Below are 25456 nucleotides of genomic sequence, written 5' to 3' on the forward strand. Positions count from 1 at the left end.
ATCTGATTCTCCCAACGCGGGGCTATGAGGAGCACCGAGTGGCGCGTTTCCCTGATTCTCTTGATCACCTGTGGCAACAGAGAGTCCGGAGGGAAAGCATATAGCGGGAGGCTGGGCCAAACCTGGGCCAGCGCGTCCTCGTCCTTCGAACAGACCGTCGGGCATTGAGCGTTGTCTTTTGACACAAATAGGTCGACTTCCGCTCTGCCGAATAGGCGCCACAGTTTCTGGACCGTTTGGGGTGCAGGGACCATTCCCCTGGGGGAACATTGTCCCTGGACAGTTTGTCTGGGCCGTCGTTCAATTGGCCAGGCACATGCGCCGCCCTCAGCTAGCGCAGGTGCATCTGAGACCAATAAGGAGGCGTTCCGTCAGATTGCAGAGATTTCTGGATCTGACACCGCCCTGACGGTTTACATAGGATACCACAGACATGTTGTCCGAGCGGACAAGAACATGCTGGTCCTGTATGAACGGTAGGAAGCACTTCAGCGCGTTCTCGACCGCTATCATTCCCAGACAGTTTATGTGAAAACCCTTCTCCTGGTCTGACCACTGGCCAAAGGCCGGTCTGCCCTCGAACAGTGCGCCCCAACCCGAGTTGGATGCGTCTGTCGAGATGACTTTACGATAAGAGATGGTTCCCATCATTACTCCCTGCTGGTACCAGTCGGCCACTAACCAGGGCTGCAGAGCTGCTATGCAGGCCTGAGTCACTCTGATTTTCTGGCCGCCAGACACCCGGCGGGACACGCGAGCATTCAACCAGCGTTGGAGCGGGCGCATGCGCAGTAGGCCCAGCTGGAGCACCGCTGCAGCTGATGCCATACAGCCCAACATCCTTTGAAATGTTTTCAAAGGGAGAAAGCTGCCCTTCTGGAAAGATGCGGCTAGGTGGTGAACACGGCGCGCGCGCTGTGTCGATAAACGAGCCGCCATGGTCACCGAGTCCAGTGCTATTCCTAAAAAGGAAATTGACTGGCTGGGCAGTAATGAGCTCTTGGTCCAGTTGACCGTGAGACCCAAGCTTTCCAGATGACTGAGAAGCACTGTTCTGTGAGATAGCAGTTCTGTCTCTGACTGTGCCAATATCAGCCAATCGTCCAGATAGTTCATTATTCGCAGCCCCTGACTTCTCAGGGGGGCGAGCGCCGCGTCCATGCACTTTGTAAATCTACAGGGTGCCAGGGACAGGCCGAACGGCAGGACGGTGTAATGATATACCTGACCATCGAAGGCGAATCTCAAAAATTGCCTGTGACGGGGTACTATCTGAATCTGAAAATAGGCATCCTTCAGATCTAGAGAAATAAACCAGTCCCTCGGGCGAACGTGCGCGAGGATTTTCCTGGTCGTAAGCATTTTGAACGGTCTTTTCGCAAGCACTTAGTTCAAATGTCTCAGATCTAGGATAGGTCTGAAGGCTCCGTCCTTCTTGGGTACGAGAAAATATCGGCTGTAAAAGCCTGACTCGCTCAGAGAAGGCGGTACCTTTTCTATAGCCCCTTTGCACAGCAGCTTTGCTATTTCTGCGTGAAGTAGGTGTGCTACTTCCGCATTCACTATCGTCGCGGTCCAGGCTTGAAAGCGCGGGGGACGGCGAATGAATTGAAGTGTATAGCCCTGCTTTTTTGTGCTCAACACCCATTCTGAAATCCCTGGGACAGTTTCCCACGCAGCTATGTGAGCCGCTAGGGGGCGAATGGCCGCCGCCGCCATTTGCGGGCTTGTGAAACTGAACCGGAGCCGAAAGCGCGGTGTGCGCGCTCTCGGTTCTGGGCAATGGCTGCTCGCTGAAAAGCCGAAACCGGCTGATTTATGTGAGATGTCCCAATCATAAGGGATGGGGAACAGTCTTTTGTCTTTTTTTTTTTTTTTTGACGCGCGAGCAGCGCTCCGGGCGGGAAAGCTTCCTGTAAGCGTGAGCGCGGGCACGAGACTTACAAGTGTATTTGATGCCCCGATCCTAATGGATGGGGAGCGTTTTATTAATGCCCTGCGTTTTGTGATAACACTTAAACGCGCGGGCGGAGCCCGGGGGGAGGTTAGTGTTTAGCAAGCGTGAACGCACTCAGGCGGGCACGAGACTTACATTCATAACCTGCTTTCTTTTGTGAAACTGACCCGGAGCCGAAAGCGCGGCGCGCGCGCTCTCAGTTCTGGGCAATGGCTGCTCGCTGAAAGCCGAGACCGGCTGATTTATATGAGATGTCCCAATCATAAGGGATGGGGAACATTCTTTTCTTTTATTTTTTTTTTCACTTTTTGACGCGCGAGCAGCGCTCCGGGCTGAAAAGCTTCCTGTAAGCGTGAGCGCGTGTGCGCGGGCACGAGACTTACAAGTGTATTTGACGCCCTGATCATAATGGATGGGGAGCGTTTTATTAATGCCCTGCGTTTTGTGATAACACTTAAAACGCGCGGGCGGAGCCCGGGGGGAGGTTTGTGTTAGCAAACGTGAACGCACTCTGGCGAGCACGAGACTTACATCCATAACCTGCTTTCTTGATCGTGTAACAGAGCGGGCAGATAGTGGGCACAGACTTGTGGACACATTTCTTACATTCAACACTCGAGCGGCTTTTCTGCGCTTCATGAGAGTGTGCTCTGCGAGGTTCGGAGTGCTTATGTGTAGTGGTGAACACTGGGGCGTGGGCACTTTCATTACACTTACAACACCGACGGCATGAGCCGGACCAGACATTAAATACTCTTTTTGAGATTTTTCTGGGTCGCCGTGAAAACGGCATTTGTGTGCAGGCGAGAGGGTAAACAAACCGGCTCGTTGGCTGCTAATTGAACCACTGCAGTAGCCTGTTTGAAGGGGACTGACAGGGAATAAACTTAAACACGCACGTCTTTTCGGAGGCGATGTGTCTGTTAGTAAGTTAAGCGTGAGCGCTCGTGAGCGGGCACGTAACTTACATTCTTAATCTGACATTATACTCACTTGAGATTTCTCTGGGTCGCCGCGAGAACGGCGGATGTGTGCAGGCGAGCGGGTTGCATTACCGGCTCGTTGGCTGCCAAATACACCACTGCAGTAGCCTTATCTAAGGGGACTGACATGGCGAGACATTTCGACGGCGGCGCGCAAGCCCGTCCGGATCATGCAGAGAGCTCGAGAGGGCTCTGCATGACGCGCGAACGGGGACGCGAGGGCGGGGTAGCTCTCTTGTAACGTAAAGAGAGCTAGCCGCGTGCTCGGTGGTCGAGCAGAACTGGAACAGTGTTTGTACGAGGGCGCGCGCACGAGTAGTGGGCACGGGACCTACATGTAACACAGATGATGCCCGTCCGGGTCATGCAGAGAGCTCGAGAGGGCTCTGCATGACGCGCGAACGGGGACACGAGGGCGGGGTAGCTCTCTTGTAACGTAAAGAGAGCTAGCCGCGTGCTCGTACGTGTCCCTCGGCCTCATTCTCAGATGCGACGGCAGTGAGGCTCGTGAGCGGCAGCTGCGCGTCGGTGAGGAGAGGCGGGGGGTGTTGAAGGCTTCGAGTCGAGCCCGCAGGGTCGACAGCGGAAGCGCTTCACAGCCGGAAGTGCGAGGCGTCTTAAAAAAGACACTCGCTGCTCTTTTAGAATAGTTTTAGAATAGGTTTTAGCAAGGTAAAGGACACGTCGCCGGATAGCGTAGATCGCACGGATGGCTGAAGGTGGCGAAGACGGCCGGCTTCCTCAGCGCTCTCCTAAGCTGGCTGTCCGCTGTTCGACGGCGGCGGTGGCTTCTCTCAGATCCAGCGATGCGAAGAGCTCGCGGAAGAGACGAAAATCAGGGAAGTCAGCCTACAACCCCTAGTGTTATACGCTAAGCCACGCCCATTCTGGCGGGCTGTGACGCTATGAAGGCGCGAGCGCCCTTCATTGGGCGTGACGTCACGCCGGGCTCACTGGTAGGCTGCAGCAGTTGCCCGCAGGGCAGCCAATGAGTACGCGAGATGGCCTGCTCTAGGTCTGCTAGCTGCTGCACTGCGTTGACAAGGAATACAAAATTAAGGATAATTTTTTGGCTTCAGTATCTCGAGAAGATGAATCTTTCCCGTAGCGTAAGCTAAACTTACGCAATACGAGAGAACCTCTCGTAAGAGAACCCACATTACCTCATGCATGCATACAGGCTAGAACAGGCTATCAATTGATCTGAGTTTCCAAGCATGTCCATGTCTTCTTCATAGCCTGCAGGTAAATGGACAGACCACAAAATTGGCCAATCACAGCACATAGCACACAAATTCTGTTGACATGCTGTCAAGTACGAATTGTAGTCTGTGAGGTAAACTAAACGCTATTGGCTATTTGAAAAGGGGGAGGAGCCATTCATCATACATCATAGACTGCTGATGCTGCACGGCATGTGGTGAGAGGGAACAAATATTTAGAAATCTAACCAAAAATCCTCACATTCCATGCATTTCCCATCTCTATACAGATGCTTGAACAGGCTGAAAAGCAGCAGAGAGTTTTTATATCCCTGCTTCTAATTTCTCATTAACTCTCTTTCTCTTTCTGCAAAGCATGCTAAACATTACTTGGAGAATTAATTCATTAATTAACTTCAGTTCTTGATGTTGTTTCCGATTAACCAAACACATCAAACACAAACAAGCTCTATCAGTATACAACATATATAAATAAACCAACAGAAAATGATAAATGGAGAGCATTCATTATGAGCCGTGTTCATTTTCATATGGCGAGGTTTTCACTTGACCTCTGAGAGTTTCATCTTAAAGCATTTGCATGAGAATGCACCTCCTGCAAAAATGCACTGCCTGACACACAATGTAAATGAAAATGCAAAAATAAGCAAAAATCTTTATTTCATTTTGCTGGTGGCCTTTTCTTATTCATTTTTCATATACTTCCATTTAAAAGTATGATCTTCCATTTAATTATGCTGTAGCGTGGTATTCTGTGAGTCAATATTTGTGTTGTTGCTATAATTGGGCTTTGATCACTGCGGGCAAACTGGACCCTGGTGCGGTCGCCACATCATAATTGCTCATATAAATACATGCCTTTGCACAGATGGATGAGTTATGGCTACTGACCCGTGCAAAGAAAAAAACCCTCCGGATAAATGAAAGTTTAATCAAACTAAGAAAGTTTATGAACAACATGGAGATAAGTATAATGATGTGATTCTTCATCGGAATCCAAAAATACTTGATTACATCACATATTGAGCTGTTTGGGACTTTGTTCTAAAGAAAACTATTCTTCACTAATTGATAAAATGCTTTATGAGTTTACAAAATGGTCCTTGAAGTGAAAATGATGGTGCTTTCAATTAAGACAATATTGTCTTACTAAAACATTTATGAATGTAGCTGTGCAAGGTATGTTCATTTAGTGCTTTATTTAATCGTGTTAATGTTCCCCTGCATGCTAAAGGGTGGTTTTCATATTTAAAATGTCTGAATCATTGATTATGTAACTTAAATAGCACAAAACTATTACTAAATCAAGCAATAAATCGGAGCTCACAATGTTTTACAAAGAAAGAAGAACTGACACACTCAGAAGAGGAGTGATATCTAAAGTGTGGATAGGAAAGAGTCGTGATGCTTTAATGGACGGTGCATGTTTGAATCTTGTCCTAATATCCCTTTTCCCTATATTAACCAGTCATTAATGTTTGAATCAAATGGAAGTTGTAAAGATGGGTGAAACCAACCCATTCTCACTCCCGAGGCGTTTGAAGAATTGTCAAATGCCTTTAATGTTATAGTGTTGCTTTATTGATAAACTAAGAACTCCCTTGCTTTCAATGAGAAACCTTTGGTGTCAATACAAAGACATGAAAGGAATGGGAATTTTGTCATTGTGAAATTATATTGAGGAATTAGTCATTATGATATATATGTTGGGTTATGATTTTCAATTTAAACAGCCATAACAATTGTATTTAGATTAAACTACACTTAAGCCAACCCCCACCCCTAAACCTAATCATTTTTCAATGAGTAAAACAATTTAAAACAAAGGATATAACGGGTAGATGCAACTACAGCCAAAGATTACAAGTATTCCAAGTATTCCAAGGCCAAATGATTGCTTGTGTGAGGACCTCCATTCACCGTAACGTTTAAACCACAAACACATTCAAAAATTGCCCTCAAATTGAAGAAATATTACGCTAGCTTTGATTGTGAAATACTAGTGGCTTTCATGTGTTTTTTGACTGTTTGCATCATGCTAAAGTTCAAAAAAGATGTGGCAGAGGGATCATTTTCTGCCATTAAATACCTAAAGTTTAACTCTGTTCCTCACATAAGTTTATATGGCTTTAGAAGACTTAGAATTTCATTTCATTGCATGAAACACAAGGCTTTTGTAATTCTTATATACAGTTTGCATTGTTGTTTTGACAATTTTTGCAATAAATTATCTTCTTGTTACATATTTTATTTACAATTTTACAAGTTTAAGGTAGGGGTGGGGTTCAATTTTGAAAAAGATCTATGAAAGTATACTGTATATACAGGTATATTAGGGGTGTGACGAGATTGCGATATTAAAACATAACGATATTTCTTGTTGAGTTGAAGACTGTCTCGCAATATCAGCATGGCATAGTTGAGTTTGTTTCTACTGCATATAATTCATACTCAGAAAGTAAAACTGATGTGACAATTATTACAAGATGATTAGTTTAGGGCTGTCATGATTCCTCGATACAATCTGAGTGTATTTTTTTGAGAGTTGCACTGATTGATCGGCTGGTGACCGGAATTGGACGATTTTCTCGTGATCGGCCATGAATAAATATGATTTCACACACAAAAAAATGCATGTCTGGTGTGTTTTAACAAGAACTGGAGTAGGCTATGTCAGAAAAGAAAATTAATTTTCTTTTTGAAATGAACACTTTTTTTTTGTTGGATATTGGATGTGAAAAGAAGGAAATGGTTCTTCCATAACACTGCAATTTAGATGTGTATGAATTTCCCACACCAGGAGTAATTTATATAGTTCTATTTTATAGCGATTACTGTTCAAAAAATGTTCTATGCAAAATGTAAAATGTTCTACTAAAAAAAGAGAGACAATAAATATTATTTTATTATTATAACATAATAAATATAAATAATATGTGTGTGCTGTAAAGTGGTTAGAGAAAATGAAATCGGAATCGGCTAAAATTGGTATCGGCAGGTCAAACTCAATGAAAAATCGGAAATCAGAATCAGCCTAGAAAATAGTAATCGGTGCATCTCTATTTTTTTTTTTTTTAAATCATCGATTGCATCATTGCAATTTCTCTGTGTCGACTAACTGGCAAAATACTGAAAGTGGTGCATTCCATTGACAAAAATCAATTAACTGCATTATTAGACTGTTTTCTAAGGGTGCACGATATATTACAACCATAAATCATAATAAAGCATAGTGCTAGTGTTCAATTAAATAAATGTTGCACTGTTATTAATTTATATGCATGGAGCGCATCTCAGCAGCTCTGCATATGCTGTGAAGTTTGGGTTGCTTATAATGTTCATCTCTGAGCACAATGTGCGAAATTTCACCAGATTTGTAACAAGGATTTATAAACCTACGCCAACACAGGAGAATGCATGAATATGTTTCTAAATATGTGAATTGTTGCTCATGGTGATTCCAAAATAAAAGTTTATACCCCTGCTCTTGAGTTTGCAAGTTTTGATATCCAAATGTTTCTATTTTTCTATCTAGCAAGCATTTATATCTTAAAGATGTTGCCAAATATTAAAGATTAAGAGGACATTTTGAATTAAATGTTGTTTGGCCATTACTGAACAAGGATTTGATCATGCTGTAATGTGTAACAACAACAATCACCAGGCCGTTATAATACATAATGTAAGTGTATTGTTTATATTATGCATATTAAATTATTCATTTTAATAATGTTGCTCAATAAAACCATATGATTACTTGCTCTTGATACTTTATTTGAACCAATTAGGTTCAAATAAATTGAACCCCCTGGGGACGGATTGGGTGGTACCGTCCAAAATGGGTCCTAGCGCTAGCGGGAATGCCGGGAGTATGGTGGAATGACGCAGCATCTCGTTCTCTATCAGGGAACTAGGGTTACTTACGTAACCGAGACGTTCCCTTTCAAGGGAACTCGAGCTGCGTCAAACGCTGTGGGAACGCTAATACCCACGTCGCCATATGACCAAGTGACCGCCATGTGAGAACTAGCACACAGAGGACGAGAGCACCTGTGCCCCAGGGGTGGGCGGCAGTGGCTCAGTGGTTCATGTAGGTTGTCTACAAACCGAAAGGTTGGTGGTTCTATCCCCGGTTCCACCTGACCAAGTGTCGAGGTGTCCATGAGAAAGACACCTAACCCCAACTGCTGGACTAATCCCGACGAGCTGGATGGCGCCTTGCATGGCTGACACCGCCGTCGGTGTATGAGTGAGTGAGTGAATGGGTGAATGTGAGGCAATATGTAAAGCGCTTCGGTGGCCATTGGGTCAGTGAAAGCGCTATATAAATGCAGTCCATAGAACTTAATGAAAGTATGCGGTGAAGACCATTCAGCCGCATCACAAACGTCACTGAGGGAAACTCCTGACAGTGAGGCTTTAGAAGCCGCCATACTCCTGGTAGAGTGGGCTCGTACAGCCAAAGGTGAAGGCTGACCAGCCGACTCATAGGCAAGTGAGATAGCCTCGACCACTCACTTGCTCATTCTCTGTTTAGATGCGGGAGACCCCTTCTTGGGTGGCCCAAATTTCCTCCACAGGGCAGTTATGTTGACATAGGCGTCTAACGCCCTAACAGGGCAGAGTAAATTAAGTTTCTCCTGGTCAGACGACAGAAATGGAGTAGGACAAAAAGGCCTGCAGAACTGTAGGTCTAACAACATTAGTAGGCGAAGCCAGGCGAAAATTCCAGGCACGAGGGTGAAACCGACAGAGCCTGCAAATCTCCGATTCTCTTTAGTGAGGAGATAGCAAGAAGAACGATAGGCTTAAAGGTGAGAAACTTCTCAGGAACTTCTTTGATAGGTTCAAGAGGAGCTAGGGAAAGACCTTCTAATACGATGGCCAGATCCCAGGCCGGCACCCTTGTACGAACTGCTGGCCTCAGCCTCAGTGTGCCACGAAGGAAACGAGTTAGAAGCGGGTGTCTCCCAAGAGAAACTCCACTGAAAGGGACGTGGTAAGCAGCCAGTGCCGCCACATACACCTTTAGTGTGGAGGGGGATAGCCGTGTGGAGAAGCGCTCCTGCAGGAATTCCAGCACTGCACCCACTGGGCAGTTAACTGGGTGCTGCAGGCGCTCTCCATACCGAGAAGTGAAGAGTTTCCACTTCAAGGCACAAAGCTTCCTCGTGGATGGAGCTCTGGAGTGAAGAATGGTCTCAACAACCTCGGTTGAGAGACCAGAGTTCATGAGCTGGGCCCCCTCAGAGGCCAAGCCCACAATACTGGGTGGGGGTGAAATATCATGCTGCCCGCCTGAGAGAGTAGATCCCTCCTGACCGGGAGCTCCAAGGAAGAGCCGTCAAGGAGAGAAATCTGTTCGGCAAACCATACTCGGGCCGGCCAGAACGGGGCTACTAATAGTAGGCTGACCCCGTCCCGGCGAACCCTCTCCAGAACTCCAGGTAGCAGAGCAATCGGGGGAAAGGCGAACAGACGTGACCTCGGCCACGGCTGCACCATAGCGTCCAACCCCAGAGGGACTGGATGGCTGATGGAAAACCACAGATGACAATGCGTGGTCTCCTTGGAAGCGAATAGGTCCACCTCGGCGCGACCGAAACTCAACCAAAGGAGCTCCACCACCTCGGGATGGAGTCTCTAATCCCCCGTTGCCTCTGCCCCTGTCTCGACAGGGAGTCTGCTACCACATTGAAATACCCAGGAAGATACATTGCTCTCAGAAATAGTAACCTCCCTTGGGACCACAGGAGGATCTGACGGGCCAACTTGTAAAGCCGGCGAAACCGCAGGCCCCCCTGATGATTTATATAAGAGACCACCGACGTGTTGTCTGACTGAACTAACACATGATGACCTCTCAGGTCTGCTAGGAAGTGTTTCAGAGCCTGGAACACCGCCAACATCTCTAGACAATTTATAAGCCGTGATAGATGATGGTCCTGTGACAGCCCTTGGGCGGGACGACCACTCGTGACCGCCCCCCATCCTGTGAGAGAAGCATCCGTCGTTAGCGTTACGCGACGACAAAGAGCCCCCAACACAGGCCCTTTGAATAGGAACCAAGTTTCTTTCCACATGACCAGAGCACGAAGGCAGCGCCGCGTGACTTTGACCGTACGGAGCGGATTTCCCCTCGGGGAGAATCCCTTGGTCCTGAGCCACCACTGTAGCGATCTCATGTACAACAGGCCGCAAGGTATAATGTGGGGCGCTGCTGCCATCAGACCCGACAGTCTCTAAAACTGTTTTACAGTAAGTAGCTGGCCTAGCTTTACTTGTTTCACAGCTGAGAGAATTGAAACGATGCGGGTCAGAGCGACTCGCGCCTGCATCAAAACCGAAACCCAAACGACACCCAGAAAAGTGGTCTTCTGAGGAGATAATACACTTTTCTTTGCGTTCAGCCTCAACCCCAACTTCCTCATATGAACGAGAATGACATCTCAATGTCGAACCGCCATCTGCTCTATCTGAGCTAAAATCAACCAATGGTTGATGTAATTGAGGACACGAACACCCTGAAGCCTCAGGGGCACTAGTGCTGCGTCCATGCATTTCGTGAAAGTGCGGGGAGATAAGGCTAGGCCAAACGGATGAACCCTGTGCTGGTACACCTCGCCCCCGAAGGCGAACCTCAGGAACTTCCTGTGTTGTGGAAGGATGGAAATGTGGAAGTACGCGTCCCTTAGATCTATCGTGACAGACCAGTCCTCGGATCTGATTTGTGACACGATCTGCTTGATAGTGAGCATCTTGAATTTTGGCTTCCCTACCGAGCGATTCAATAGGCGCAGGTCTAAAATTGGACCCAACCCCCCATCCTATTTTGGAACGATGAAATATCGGCTGTAATAGCCTGACTCCACACTGGGAGGAGGAACCCGTTCTATAGCCTCCTTTTGAAGGAGTGCTTTCACCTCTTGTTCCATAACCAGAGCCTGCTCGGGGCCCACCACTGTAGGCAGAACCTGTCACGGTGTGGGTTCATGTCTTGTTCCTGTCTGTCCTGTGTTTCCCTTGTCTTGTGTGAACTTTAGTTATTTCCTGTGCTGTGTCATGTTTTGTAGTCCTTTGTAGTTTTTCTAGTTTATAAGTATCCCCAGGTGTTTCTGATTAACCACGCCCTCTTGTTATCTTGTTTAGCTCGTTTACCCCTGTATTTAAGCCCTGTGTTTCAGCCCTGTCTTTGTGAGTTGTTAATGTTGTAATGGTTGCTGTTTCTGTGTTCCTGGTCTGAGTTTCTTTTGTTTGTTTTATTAATAAATGTGCTTGCAATTGGATTCACTGCTCGCTTCATTCTTCCCGCAGCGTTACAGAACCCCTCTGAATCTTGGTGGACGACACCTGAATTGGATAGCATAATCCCTTTCTATTGTCTGCAGGACCCAATGAGATATTTTTGGAAGGCTTTTCCACTCTGCCAGAAATTCTACTAAGGGTACCAGTCTCTCGAGACTGGCCTCTGTTGTAACTTGAGCAGCAAACACAGCGCCCTGTAATGGCACACCGGCAGGGAACAACTGGTCTAACCGCTCTGAAACCCTCCTCAGAGGGAGCGAGCGTCCCTCTGGAAATCGCTCGCTGGGACCGTCTGCGCCCCGGCATGAAGGCGGGGTTGGCAGAACGGGCCCCTGAGGGCACCGAGGAAGAATGGGCACCGTAGAAAGAGGTGAACACCTTTCCGCCTCGGTGGGGACCACCCTCAGTGTCCTGCGCGCCGTGGCGCCAGGACTTCTTCTTAGCCGAAGTCTTCTTAACTAATATAACTGTCCTCAGATCAGTTCTATTACTGGGAGATTTCGGCTGAGAGTGCCGCGGCTGAGCCCACTGTCCAGCAGGGGGAGCACGAGACGCGACACTCTGCTTCAGCACCCTATATGATGAGCTCGCAGACGGCCGGGGCTGCTCCCGCCCAGCAGCCCCAGGGACATGAATTTTTAAAGGGAGAAATTTCTTAAAAGCTGTTGTTTGCTTTTCCTTCTCCTGGAATTTATCGATGACAGAATTTACAGCATCGCCAAATAAACCCAGGGGGGAGAGAGGAGTGTCTAAAAGGAAAGCTTTTTCTTTTTCTGTTATATTTGTCTGATTTAACCACAGATGTCTTTCTGCGGCCACCAGAGCTTGGTTGCGTGCAGGGATAAATCAGCAGCCTGACGCAGTTCGCGAACCACGTCAGCACTGACCTCCTCACTCTCACTCACGTCCCTCAACAGGTCAGCCTGGTATGCCTGCATAATAGACATAGTATGCAGACATGACGCAGCCTGACCCGCCGCCGAATACGCTTCACCCACAAAAACCGAAATATTTCTAAGACGCTTGGTGGGTAATGCCGGTGCCTAAACAGATGACGCAGCCTCGAGGGAGAGAAAACTCGCAAGCGTCTCTTCCACGCGAGGCATAGCCGAATAACCATATGATTTTGCCCCCACAATATTAGAATATGTTAAAGTCTGGGGACTAAACACTCTATATGACACCGTTTTTTTTCCACGATTTCGACACCTCAGTGTGGGGATCGGGAAAAAACGGCAAGCACCGGCGTGGAGGTTGCACTCGTGACGGCAAAAATCTCTCATCTAATTTTGATTTAGAAACAGACTCCTGTCTAGTCACTGGCCATACAATGCTGAGTTTTTCTACAGCTCTTGATAATACCTCCACTAGCTCATCACTTTCGGGCAGTGTAAGGTGGCGAATACTCCACATCTCCCTCATTTATAACTGGTGCCTCAGCCCGAGCGGAAGAAACCGCAGCGCGTGCTTCCGAACACGGGACTGAGGCACTGGATCTCACAGGTGAAGGGAGAGATAAGGCAGAGCCCGTCTCTAACCCCGCTGATAGATCCATCTGCGATCCCCACGATACGCGTCGTCGCTCTGCCTCGGCAAGAGCGGGACCCGAACCGCGGGGGAGCGCACACCGAACCGCTCTCCTCGAAGAGCGCCCGGCGGGAGCGGAGCGTCCTTAATGGCAGACGCTCGCAATGCTCTCAATCAGCTCCCTCGAGAGCTGACTGGGCATGCTGCACTCCCAAACAAACAACACAAAGAACGTGTGTATCCCCACTCGTAAAATAACGCGAGCAGGGAGAGACACACTTCCTAAACTGCTGTTCGTTCGCCATATCTCTCTTTATATATATATATATATATATATATATATATATATATATATAAATTGTTTGTGTGGTGCAGAGTATGTAAAGACAGACAATATTCACACAGGGACAGATTCACATATAGCGCGACTGAAGGCACAAAAAGCTGTTGCGCTTGTGTTTATGGGGTGCTTTATAGTTTCCTGGTCAATGACGTCACCCGCCTATGACGTTCCATCTCTCCATTGGGCTGATTCCAAACGTGCTTCATGACGCACAACGCAGGGGCGTTCCCACAGCGTTTGACGCAGCTCGAGTTCCCGCGAAAGGTAAATCATGTTTTGGAAATTGATCTTAATGCCTTAATTGGAAAAATGAAGAAAAATCCAACCTTTAAGGACACCAATTTTCTTTGTGTATGAATAATGTATCATACATAAATAAATGTTCTTGCTTAAAATACAGGATGCAGAAGTCAGGACACCCCTTTGTGCATCCTGATAAAGTTCCCTTGACCTTTGGAATTAAAATATCCCACATCATCACACACCCTTCACCATACCTAGAGATTGGTATGGGGTAATTTCCATAAGATCATCTTTCGATGCAAATTAAACCAGCTATTAGGCTAACTTAAATAAAACCATGCCAATCTCTAGGTATGGTGAAGGGAATGTGATGGTGTGGGGATATTTTAATTCCAATTCATATTTATTTATGATACATTATTCATTCACAAAGAAAATTGTTGTCCTTAAAGGTTGGATTTTTCCTCATTTTTTTAATTAAGGCATTAAGATGTATTTCCAAAAGAAGATTTGTATTCCTCTTTTTAAGCAACTTTAGCATGGGTGTCCTAACTTATTCACATCACTGTAGTACACTAAAAACAGTGTACTATACTGTTTTTAGTGGACAGTGGAGTTTCATAGGGTTGCATGAGATTATAGTGTTGTTATTTTTTCTACATTGAATTTTGACACAAAAAGTAGCTTCCAGTTTCATTGTGTAACTGCTCTCTCCTTTTACATTTATTTTAGTAATGATAATGACCCAAGCACATCATCTACACCGGCAACAGCACCTCAGCTTCCACCGAGGACGAGATTGAGCCAGCCAAGCACGTCATCTACATCGACAACATTATGGAGGAGCTCTGTGCTCAACTTGCCTTTTTAACATAAAAATTACAAATGTCTGTCAACCAAAGGGTTTGAAAAATATATTTTTTGTTAAAAAATGTTCACTATTGTTGTGTGAGGTGTGATTTTCAGTAATAAATGACAATCTAATTTTCGTTTTTGAAATTCTCTAGTTTATTGTCTCAATTTAATTGATATTAATACTAGTGTAGAACATTGCATAGAAACTGTGTCTATTCCTCGTTTACTAAGATCAAATAATAAATCTACTGCGGGATCTAGAAAAAATCTAATTGTTATTAAAACAAAAAATCTCGCTAGTAGTGAACAAAAACAATTTCTAAAGCTAGGTCTCCTAAACATTAGATCGCTCACACCTAAGGCGGTTATTGTAAATGAAATGGTCACAGATAATAATTTCGATGTTCTGTGCCTTACTGAAACCTGGCTTAAACCAAATGATTATATCGGTCTAAATGAGTCTACTCCGCCAGGATACTGTTATAAGCATGAGCCCCGTCTGATCGGTCGTGGCGGCGGTGTTGCAACAATTTACAGAGATACCCTTAATGTTACTCAGAAAACTCGTCATAGGTTTAATTCGTTTGAAGTGCTTGTGCTAAATGTTACGCTCTTAGATGTAAGAAAAAAATCCCTATTATCTCTAGCATTGGCTACCGTATATAGACCTCAAGGGCCTTACGCCAATTTCCTAAAAGAGTTTGCTGACTTTCTATCAGATATTTTGGTCAACGTCGATAAAGCATTAATTGTTAGAGATTTTAACATACACGTAGATAATTTAAATGATGCGTTAGGGGTTGCGTTTACAGATCTATTAAACTCCTTCGGGGTCAAGCAAAACGTCACCGGACCAACTCATCGTCTTAATCATACACTCGATTTAATTATATCATATGGAACCGATCCAACCGATATAGATATTGTACCGCAAAGTGATGATGTCACTGACCACTACTTGGTAACTTGCATATTACGCACTGCTATAATATGTCATGCTGCGCCACGTTATCGACCAGGTAGAACAATTCGTCCATCCACCATAGATCATTTCTCAAATAGCTTATCTGATCTGTCCCAGCTGCTGCCTGAACCCAAACAAACAGATGAACTAGACGAACTAACTAGCACTATGAGCTCCATTCTCTCTAGAACATTGGATATTGTTGCACCCATTAGATTAAAAAAGGTCAGAGAAAAAAGTATAGCACCATGGTACAATAATACTACGTATGTTTTAAAGAGAGAAACCCGTAATTTAGAGCGTAAATGGAAAAAAACTAATTTAGAGGTCTTTAGAATCGCGTGGAAAGACAGTATGTCACGTTATAAAAAGGCCCCTTAAAACGGCCAGGGCGGAGCACCTCAGCAAATTAATAGAAAACAACCGAAATAATCCAAGGTTTTTATTTAATACCGTGGCTAGACTAACAAATAAACAGACGTCGTCTGAACAAAATACCTCGTTACAGTTTAGTAGTAATGATTTCATGAACTTCTTCACCGAGACAATTGAAAGCATCAGAATCAAAATCGTAAACGTTCGATCTCTGCTCGCGCCTTATAATTCAGCCGCAATTATCACCCCGCAAGATCAATTACAATGCTTTACAACCATAGAACAAAAAGAGTTAAATAAACTTATCACTTCATCCAAAACAACAACATGTTTATTAGATTCTATACCAACTGAACTACTGAAAGAAGTGTTACCTATAGTGGATGAGCCTCTTCTCAATATTATTAACTCATCTTTATCTTTAGGTCATGTTCCAAGAACGTTCAAGCTGGCAGTTATAAAACCTCTTATTAAGAAACCACAATTAGATCCAAATAACCTAGCAAATTATAGACCCATTTCGAATCTTCCATTTATGTCAAAAATATTAGAAAAAGTTGTGTCCGCTCAATTTGGCTCTTTCTTGCAAGAAAACGACATCTATGAAAAGTTTCAGTCTGGATTCAGACCACATCATAGCACTGAAACTGCGCTTGTTAGAATCACAAATGATTTACTTTTAGCTTCGGACCAAGGCTGTATCTCAGAACTAGTTTTACTTGATCTTAGTGCTGCGTTCGATACTATAGATCACACAATACTCTTAGATCGACTACAAAATTACACTGGTGTTCAAGGACAAGCATTACGCTGGTTCAGGTCATACTTATCTGACCGCTACCATTTCGTCTACTTAAATGGAGAAAAATCGATTATAACTTCGGCAAACTATGGAGTACTGCAGGGATCTGTGTTAGGCCCTTTATTATTCTCAATATATATGCTGCCACTTGGTAATATTCTAAGGAAACATGGAATTACTTTCCATTGTTATGCTGATGACACTCAAATATATATTTCATCACGGCCAGATGAATACGCTAAATTATCCAAATTGACAGATTGTGTTAATGATATAAAAGATTGGATGACGCGTAATTTTCTTTTATTAAATCCAGACAAGACAGAGGTAATACTTATCGGTTCTAAAAACCGTCCACAAAACCCTTCACAGCACGACTTTAACATAGTAGGATGCCCTGTTACTTTATCCGCTACAGTAAAAGACCTGGGTGTTATACTAGACCGCAACCTGTCTTTTGAAAAGCATATTTCATATGTTACAAAAACAGCCTTTTTCCACCTTAGAAACATTGCTAAGCTACGTAATATGCTATCAGTCTCTAATGCAGAAAAGTTAGTTCATGCATTCATGACCTCGAGACTAGATTACTGTAATGCTTTATTAGCTGGTTGTCCTGCATCTTCAATAAACAAGCTACAGTTAGTCCAAAATGCAGCCGCTAGAGTTCTTACTAGATCAAGAAAATATGATCATATAACACCGATTTTATCATCACTTCATTGGTTACCTATAAAGTTCCGTATTAAATACAAGGTATTGCTTTTGACTTATAAAGCTCTAAATGGTTTAGCTCCAGTCTATTTAACGGATCTTCTATCGCCTTACAATCCATCGCGCTCTTTAAGATCACTAGATTTGAGGCTTCTGGTCATTCCTAGGATATCCAGATCCACCAAAGGAGGCAGAGCATTTTCACATTTAGCTCCGAAGCTCTGGAATAGCCTTCCTGATATTGTTCGTAGCTCAGACTCTCTCTCCCAGTTTAAAACTAGACTGAAGACGCATCTATTTAGCCAGGCATTCATATAAATTTTTTATCTTACAGTTACTGTAAATTCGGCCTCTAGTTCATAAACGCCAGAGGAGAACTGGCCCCCGACTGAGCCTGGGTTCTCCCAAGGTTTTTTTTTTCTCCATTGGGTCATTTCATTGGGTGTTAGGACACCATTAGGTCACTGGATGGAGTTTTTTCGGTTCCTTGCCACTGTTGCCTTCGGCTTGCTCAATTGGGGATATTCAAATTAATTAACCAATCATACCATTGATCAGCTCTACCAAACTAGGATGTCTTTTTTTCCAGTAATAAACAAACATTGTTAAGTTGTTTTGATTGATACTGTGAAGCAGCTTTGAAACAATCTGTATTGTGAAAAGCGCTATATAAATATATTTGACTTGACTTGACTTGACTATTGTATATTTTTCACTCATACTTCCTTTATAAACACATTGCATGCATGCTTATGTTAGCTTAGGGTCTTCTGAATCCAATGATACCAAACACATGGTGTTTCATCTCCAGTACATATGGTTTATAAGCCCAAATGTAAAAATAGAGAAAACGGACCAAAAAGGGCTTAGTCCCCAGACGGTTAATGACTCATTGTTATTATATATGTATTGTAAGTAATTTTAAAGGGTCTATTTAATTTAGGTCTATTTTACTACCACATTGTTTTGCATTTTGTGACTTTCAGTGGAATAAAATACTATTTATCCACTCATATATTTCCTCAATGAATAAATCTTAAAAATAGTGTTTGTCAATATAGTAACTTTTGTTTCTTAATAGTGACCCGGAGGGCATGCTTCATTTGCATCATGCTTCAGAGAAAAAAAAAAATAGGGTTGAGCTTGATTTTGTTTAATTGTTTGGATCAGTGGTGGGTTTGTTGTTGTTTGCTATTGCTACGATTTCATGTGAGTGACATGTTGCTGGATGGGAGGGATTATTTTCCTGCCCTCGTGCCAGTGCAAAATGTCATCAGGGGAGAGTGGGGAAGTTATTTTTATTATTTGTGTGCACAGTTAATTTGTTTAAAATGAACACTTGATATTCCATAAAAAATATGAATTTTGATTTCATGGTATAAATAAAAGATTTTTGGGTAGCACATAATAACTATAGGGGAGCGCGGGGCACAACCTAACGCGGGGTTAAATGTAACGCGGACCTTTTACATAATTAGTCAGGATCAAGCGGGGTGTGTTTCCGCTCTTTTTCTCCTGCTGCCAGAAGACCCTCTCCCGCGAATTTGTGGAAAGTTTTGATAAGATTTAGTGAAGATACTGGACAAAGAGTGTTTTGACACCATGCAAGTACATTTTTTCATCATAGGTTTTTTTCGGTTTCTGAGTGTGGTGTGTACGTCACCAAATCTAACTTTATCTGACATTAATCACTGTCTTGTTGGCTAAAACATAGCACCGTTTTGAAACATGTCAGCAACTCCTAGCAACTGTTAGCTAGGCTTAAAATATTTTTTTACACAGAGGGGTTAGTTGTAGCACAGTGTTACAACTAAGCCGCCAAGTGTACAATGATAATCAAATGAAAACGGGAGCCACACAACGTTTCAGGTTTGAGTATTTATTTATATAAATATATTTAACTTTGTTGGACTTTCACAAACCATGTTGAAATTATTTTTATTTTTTTTAGTTTACTATGCATTGATCACTTGTTTAGCCTGTTTTTAATGCAATAAACCATTAACATTTATATTTTAAGCTCGTTTTTATTATTTTTACTGTTATTATTATTAATAATAATAATTTTACATGCAGCTGCCACACACAAATGTAATTCTTGCAATTGAATTACATTTGTGTGTGGCAGCTGCATGTAAAATTATTATTATTAATAATAATAACAGTAAAAATAATAAAAACGAGCTTAATATATTACAATATTTGATGATTTTATTTATTTATTTATTTATTTATTGCAAAACTGTGCAGCCCTTTCCTATATCTCTATCCATGATATTGATCCAGAATGATGATTGGATTAGGGATGGATGTATGGATATCTATCTATACAGATGCACACACAATATCAAACTATACAGATACAATAGTACTGAATGATGTGTGTTTCACACAAGTGTTACAACTAACCCCTCTGTCTGTTACAATTAACCCCGCATATGGGTTAATTCTGCCACTTTTAGTGCAACTGTACGAAAATGGTAGGTCCTAGAAAAAAACGTTAAGTGTTAGTTTGTAGCAGAGATGTGTATGTTGCTTGTGTAAAAAGAAAGATGAATCTAACTTAATTATTTTTTTAATAATTGAGCCAAAACCAAAATGTGTTAGGTTGTGCCCCGCTCTTCCCTAGTAATAAGGTACTTACAAATCATTAACTAACTATTAGTTTACAGTTTATTAATAGTTTATGTACAGTAGTCTTTACATTGTTTATGTATTTTTTTAGGCTATTTTCTGATGTCCTGTGACCTAGTGTTAAGTGAGAACTATTTACGGTAAATAAGTTGTTAAAAAAATGAATAAAATAATAAACCTTATCAAAATCTTTACATCAGCTAATTAAACACTAATAATTGTGTTATGTACATTGATAATAAATGAAGAACTCAAAATTTGTAAATAGCTGGTTAATGTACAATGTAGAGAGTAAGATATATTAACTATGAATTAAATATAAACTAATAGTTTGTAAATGATTTGTAAGTACTTTATTACTCTATACCTATTATAAAGTATTACCAAATTTAGATTTCATGGTTGCAGGCAAAAAAGAAAAGAAAAAAAAGTACTCACTGTCTTCCTCCGTCTGAAAGGTCACTTCTCGGCTCTCTTTCTTGCCCTCTGGATTGGCCAGAGCCAGCCTCACATGAACGGCATGGAATGGTGGTAAATCCCGGAGTGTGAAGTGGGAGGTGTTCCCCTCCACCGACAGACACTCCCTCACCGTGGCATTATTTCCGCCAGCTCCGCCCCCAGTAGCAGTGGAGTAGCGGTAGCACAGCGACAGGGAGTATGTATGGCAGCGCGTCAGGTTGTATCCCACCGGCTCCCACTGCAGGAGCAGCTGACGGGACTGAATCTCTGATGCTGTCAAACCTTTGAGGGGACGCATGGGCTCTGGATGAGACAAAAGAGGAACTGAATTATGTACACAATTATGTACATTTCACATTTGCACTGAAATTTGAGTTTGTTGTTACATGTTGCTAAGCTAATGACACGCTTCCTCTAAAACAAAAATAAAATATTATCTTTATTAACTACACCAAACAGGTTTTATATACCTTTCAGTATTGAATGAAACATGTGTTTTCAATATAATCATAGTTTTTCCGCCTTGTCCAACATCTTGGATTTTTTTTTTCACTGAGCTTGACACAGTCCATTATGGGATTGCCTTCTCCAAGAAGAACATTAGAAAAAGTTCTGTACAGTTCTGAAAATGCCTGGTGTTTAATAATACAATAATATATATATATTTTTACAAGATCATTTAGTGCAATGGAAATGTAACAATAATGTAAATGTAATGTAGCGCCAGATCTTGTTCTTCCGTATTGTGACGTCCATACAAATTTTAATGGATTATTGAAAAAGGAAAAATTAAACTTGGTTCCATTTTTCAGCTGTTGATTGGATGTTCAGATGTGGGCATTGCACTCAAAAGTAAAGGCAGATGAACTTGAGCTTGCAGGAGTGAGATTTAAGCAAATAATATCATTGGAGAAGTCCTGGTTTCATTACCAGAGAGACGGTCAATTTATGGAGTTGTTAAAGGTGGCAGGTGCAGGTCATTATATTTTTGTCTTGTTTTCAATATAAAGCATTTTACTTTACTTTTGTTTATTATGGGCTTGTTTGGTGTTTTGTTTTCTAGTTACTGGACTTTTTAGAGTTTAAAGCTCTAAAAGGTGAATTGACAACCAGATTTAGCTGCAGTGTCTACATGGCCAAAAATATCTGTAATTTGCAATTAGTTAATAAATATAGTGAATTTACAATTTATGGAGACCATAGATGTAAATAATAGTAATAAAAAAACTTTTTTTGATTATGTGATGCTACCTTAGAATTTGGTTAAAACAATTTATATTTGTCACGTTATCTTAATTAAAGGTGCTCTAAGCAATGTCGGGTGACATCACTTCTTGTTGACGTTTAAAGTATTGTCAAACAAAACGAAGGCTAGCTAGACCCTTCCTCCTCCTCATCCGCGCACTAACCCCCAAACCCTTCTTATCGGTTATTGGCTGGAACAGTTTGTTATGTTTCGTGGTGCGTGGGGGTAAGCCCAGTTTGTTTTTGTTGCCATTTGTGGAGCCTGGGGTGTCTGCAGAGACCGTGTTTTTTTACAGTGTGTTCAGGGGACAGGCAGCTAGCGGATAGTGAGGAGATGTTTGTTGTATGTGAGAAAAAATGTTTTGGCTTAAAAAACGCGTGACATCGCTTTGAGCACCTTTAAGTTGACAAAAGTTTATAAATTTGCAGCTTCAAGTATACTAGCATATACTTGTATGATAAGAAATCTCTGAATTAGATTTCATGTGCTCTTTATACAATCATAAAATAATTGCTTTCCGTTGGAAAACAGAGCATTTCATGAACTGACAGATGGACGGAACCAGAGAGAAAGAACAGTTGACCCTTCTCACAAACAAGTATGAAACCTTAAGTTAAAAAGCTGTCAGAAAAAGCAATATACCTGTAGTATGTTTAATAGGTAATTCAAACATTTATCATTACACACATAAATTATTATTTCCAATAGCTCTGCGTCTCTCTCTCTCTCTCTCTCTCTCTCTCTCTCTCTCTCTCTCTCTCTCTCTCTCTCTCTCTCTCAGTGCAGAGCCAATTAGAGCTGCTATGAGCTAATTGCATATGTCATATGTGAAGGCAAGGGTCCTTGTCTCTATTTCCTGTCACTTTAATTCTCTCTCACTAAGTCTGACATGTATTTCTACCCCAGAGAGAGACAGACAGGAGACGAGCCCAGTGAGTCCTGTTTGTGTGTGTGTGTGTGTGCGTGCGTGCGTGCGTGTGTGAACACGACAGCACGTGGCATTGCAGGATAAGTAGCTCTGCAACAAATGCACAATAAATAATTAATAATAATAAATAATAATAACACACTATAATTATACTTTAAAACTAAAATCACCTCCTAAATATGAAAAGAAAGTCCTGTCAAGAACATGTCATATTTCACCAGAAAAGAAAAAGAAAAGAAGAAAATTCTGAAATTATATTTTCTTTAATGAAAACCTTTGAGATTTTTAAGGCAACATAATGTTGTAACACTTTACTGAAGTATTTATGTATAATGCTTTATAAAATATTTGTAATGTAGCCTACATTATAATGCATTCTCTTTGTAAATAAATGTAACCAGAGTTAAAATTCATTAAAATATTTGGAGATTACTTGTTACATTCTTACAAATTGCTGGTTCGTCATGTGTTTTAATTCATTATACTTAATAAGTTTACATTTACATTTATAAGTATTACATTAATAAGTATCATAATGTATTAATTATTCATGAGATCATATAATGCAGTTTAAGGTGCATTACAAGGAATAATCAATACTAAAAAAAATATTTTATAATGCATTATATAAAGGCAACCGAACGACCGATCAATCAATCAATCAGTGTTTATACATCATGGTAGTGTTTGTTCTTCTGTGTTTCGTTTATTTTGATATAGCCTAAATACTCAAACAATTGTTAATGTAATGAGAATATCGGAATTGCAAAAAACTATTAAAATAATTATGATAATGAAAATGTGATTTTTACCTTTCAAACCTATGTTAATTTAGGGGGAATTGTTATGAAAATAATGTTGAATGCAAAAACTCTTACAAATTAGGCTTACTTGTCTTCATGCTAAATTTTATTTTATTCATTGTTTATTTCTTTTGTTTTTTGGGGGGTGAAATTAGACCCTGATGTTTTCGTGAGACATTTTGTGTTTACACTCAGAGCTGAGACAGTCAATGCCCAGTCAACCCTGCTGTGAATGCTCGCAGACCACCATACAGAACCCCACCTCTGCCCACCCTCAGAGTCCTCCAGACAAATCAACCTGATTACTCTAATTAATGAGACACATCTACTAAAACTGCCACAGGCCTGATGAGGAATGGCCGAACAGCTGGATATGACACACACATACACCAAACAAAGTCACATCCTCTGAGAACTGAAGTTTGACCTTGATATAAAATGAATCTGTTTCACTCAGAGGGCCGAGAAGGATACAGTTACAGAAAAGCACAAGGGAAAAGCCCCCCTGCCAAAAGAGACAGAATGAATGATGAAGACAGTGAAAAAAAAGAATAGAATGAATAGTGTGTGCTGGCTTGTAGTGTATATTATGTAATATTAATAAGGAACTAGCTGATTTTTAATATCTCTGTCACCAGTTGAAGAAGATGAAGACAAAGGAGAGTTCAAAAAGTTTTTTTTTGCAAGGACCAAAATGGTTCTTTAATGAAAACAAACTCAGGTAATCCACAACGACGAAGAGATAGTAACATAGTGTGTAACAGACACACTTACAACAACCAACAAAGGCTGCGTTTACACTTGGCATTGACATGCGATCACCGTGATCCGATCAAGCAGATCGGATCATAAGCCAATCAGGACACGGTGCGTTTACACCTGTCCACATTAAGTGGTTTTTGTATATGGATAACGTCCTGGTTGCGTATGCAACCCACCGTTCCCTGAAGGAACTGAAATGGGATCTCGCTAGAGAGCCTGACTTCTTCGAGTACTATTGAACAAGCCAATGTAATTGGCGTGCGTGATTCGCATCACACACTCCGCCCCGAGTATAAATACGGAAGTGGATGCACGCACTAGTTGCTTTTTCGCTGAGGAGCCGAGAGTAACCCGGGGTCAGCGGTGGTCCAGCGGTAGTGGCAAGGGGACTACGTCCTCCTTTCCCTCCTTCAGGGAACGGTGGGTTGCATACCAGGACGTTCCCTTTTAGTCGATAACGTCAGACGTAGTCGACGTCGACTGAAATGGGATCACCCTTTGAACATGCCACTAACGCTGCCACCTTCCAGTGCCTAAACAAAAGCCTCCTGATGCCCCCGCAAACTTAAGGCGGGGAAGGACAGGGCTTAGGCCAGGGAAGTCACTGCTGTTCCTACAGGACCACTGGGAAAGCTTTCCCCGTACATTGGAAGGAAGGGACGCTGCGGAAGCCACATCCAACCCAGAGGGAGGTAACGTGGAGAATAAACATATGAACTGGGCGGAAACCGGGCAGTCTAACATATGGAATGTCACTGGGGTGGCTCCAGCCTAAGACGGGGGAGACACACCGGACAGTGACGGCAGAGAGACTCTGCCGAGGGAAGACACGGCTCGCCGCAGGGAGCCGTATCGTGGAAGAATACACATATGGGGTCGCCGTAGGGACCGCAACATATGGACCCAGCCTAACACAGGTTCCTCACTGCTTACGACTGGTAGGCCTAACACTAGACGTTCCGCACGTCCGACGTCGGAGGGGTGTGGAGGAACTCAACAGGGTTCAATTTTAAGGGAACTCAACTGGAGTAGAAGGTGCACGTATCCAGTCCATAGGAGGGGAATGGTGCAGCAAGCCGACACTTGAACCGGGCTCACGGTGAAACTGGCTTCATGAGAAGGGAGCCCACGGGAAGCAGCGGTTCAACTAGGTGTCGTCCAGCCCCCAACTCTAGAATCTGTTTTTGCATGGAAACAGCCTTCCCTCTCTGCTGAATTCGAACAGATATTTGTAGAGCTGGTCTGAGGTCTATGGCTTGCATTCTGTACACGTCCAAGCGAACGGACAGAGAAGCCAGGGCTGGATCTGCCTCCTCCAGGGCAGCGCTTGCAG

At 42.7% G+C, this 25456-nt stretch overlaps 1 protein-coding gene across 7 annotated transcripts in view; it reads right to left on the bottom strand.

Annotated features, from left to right (window-relative positions):
• Nucleotides 1–25456, bottom strand: part of ptprua (protein tyrosine phosphatase receptor type Ua) — a 555997-nt gene that overhangs the window by 191796 nt on the left and 338745 nt on the right. For all 7 annotated transcript variants that reach the window (XM_077200103.1, XM_077200106.1, XM_077200105.1 and 4 more), the window contains one exon: nucleotides 20364–20687. In XM_077200103.1, the coding sequence (XP_077056218.1) occupies nucleotides 20364–20687 (324 nt within the window). The remainder of the gene's footprint in view (nucleotides 1–20363; nucleotides 20688–25456) is intronic.

This window comes from Siphateles boraxobius, unplaced genomic scaffold (assembly GCF_051911475.1).
Source record: "Siphateles boraxobius isolate OS27281-9 unplaced genomic scaffold, OSU_SipBor_1 43, whole genome shotgun sequence".
Lineage (NCBI taxonomy): Eukaryota > Metazoa > Chordata > Actinopteri > Cypriniformes > Leuciscidae > Siphateles > Siphateles boraxobius.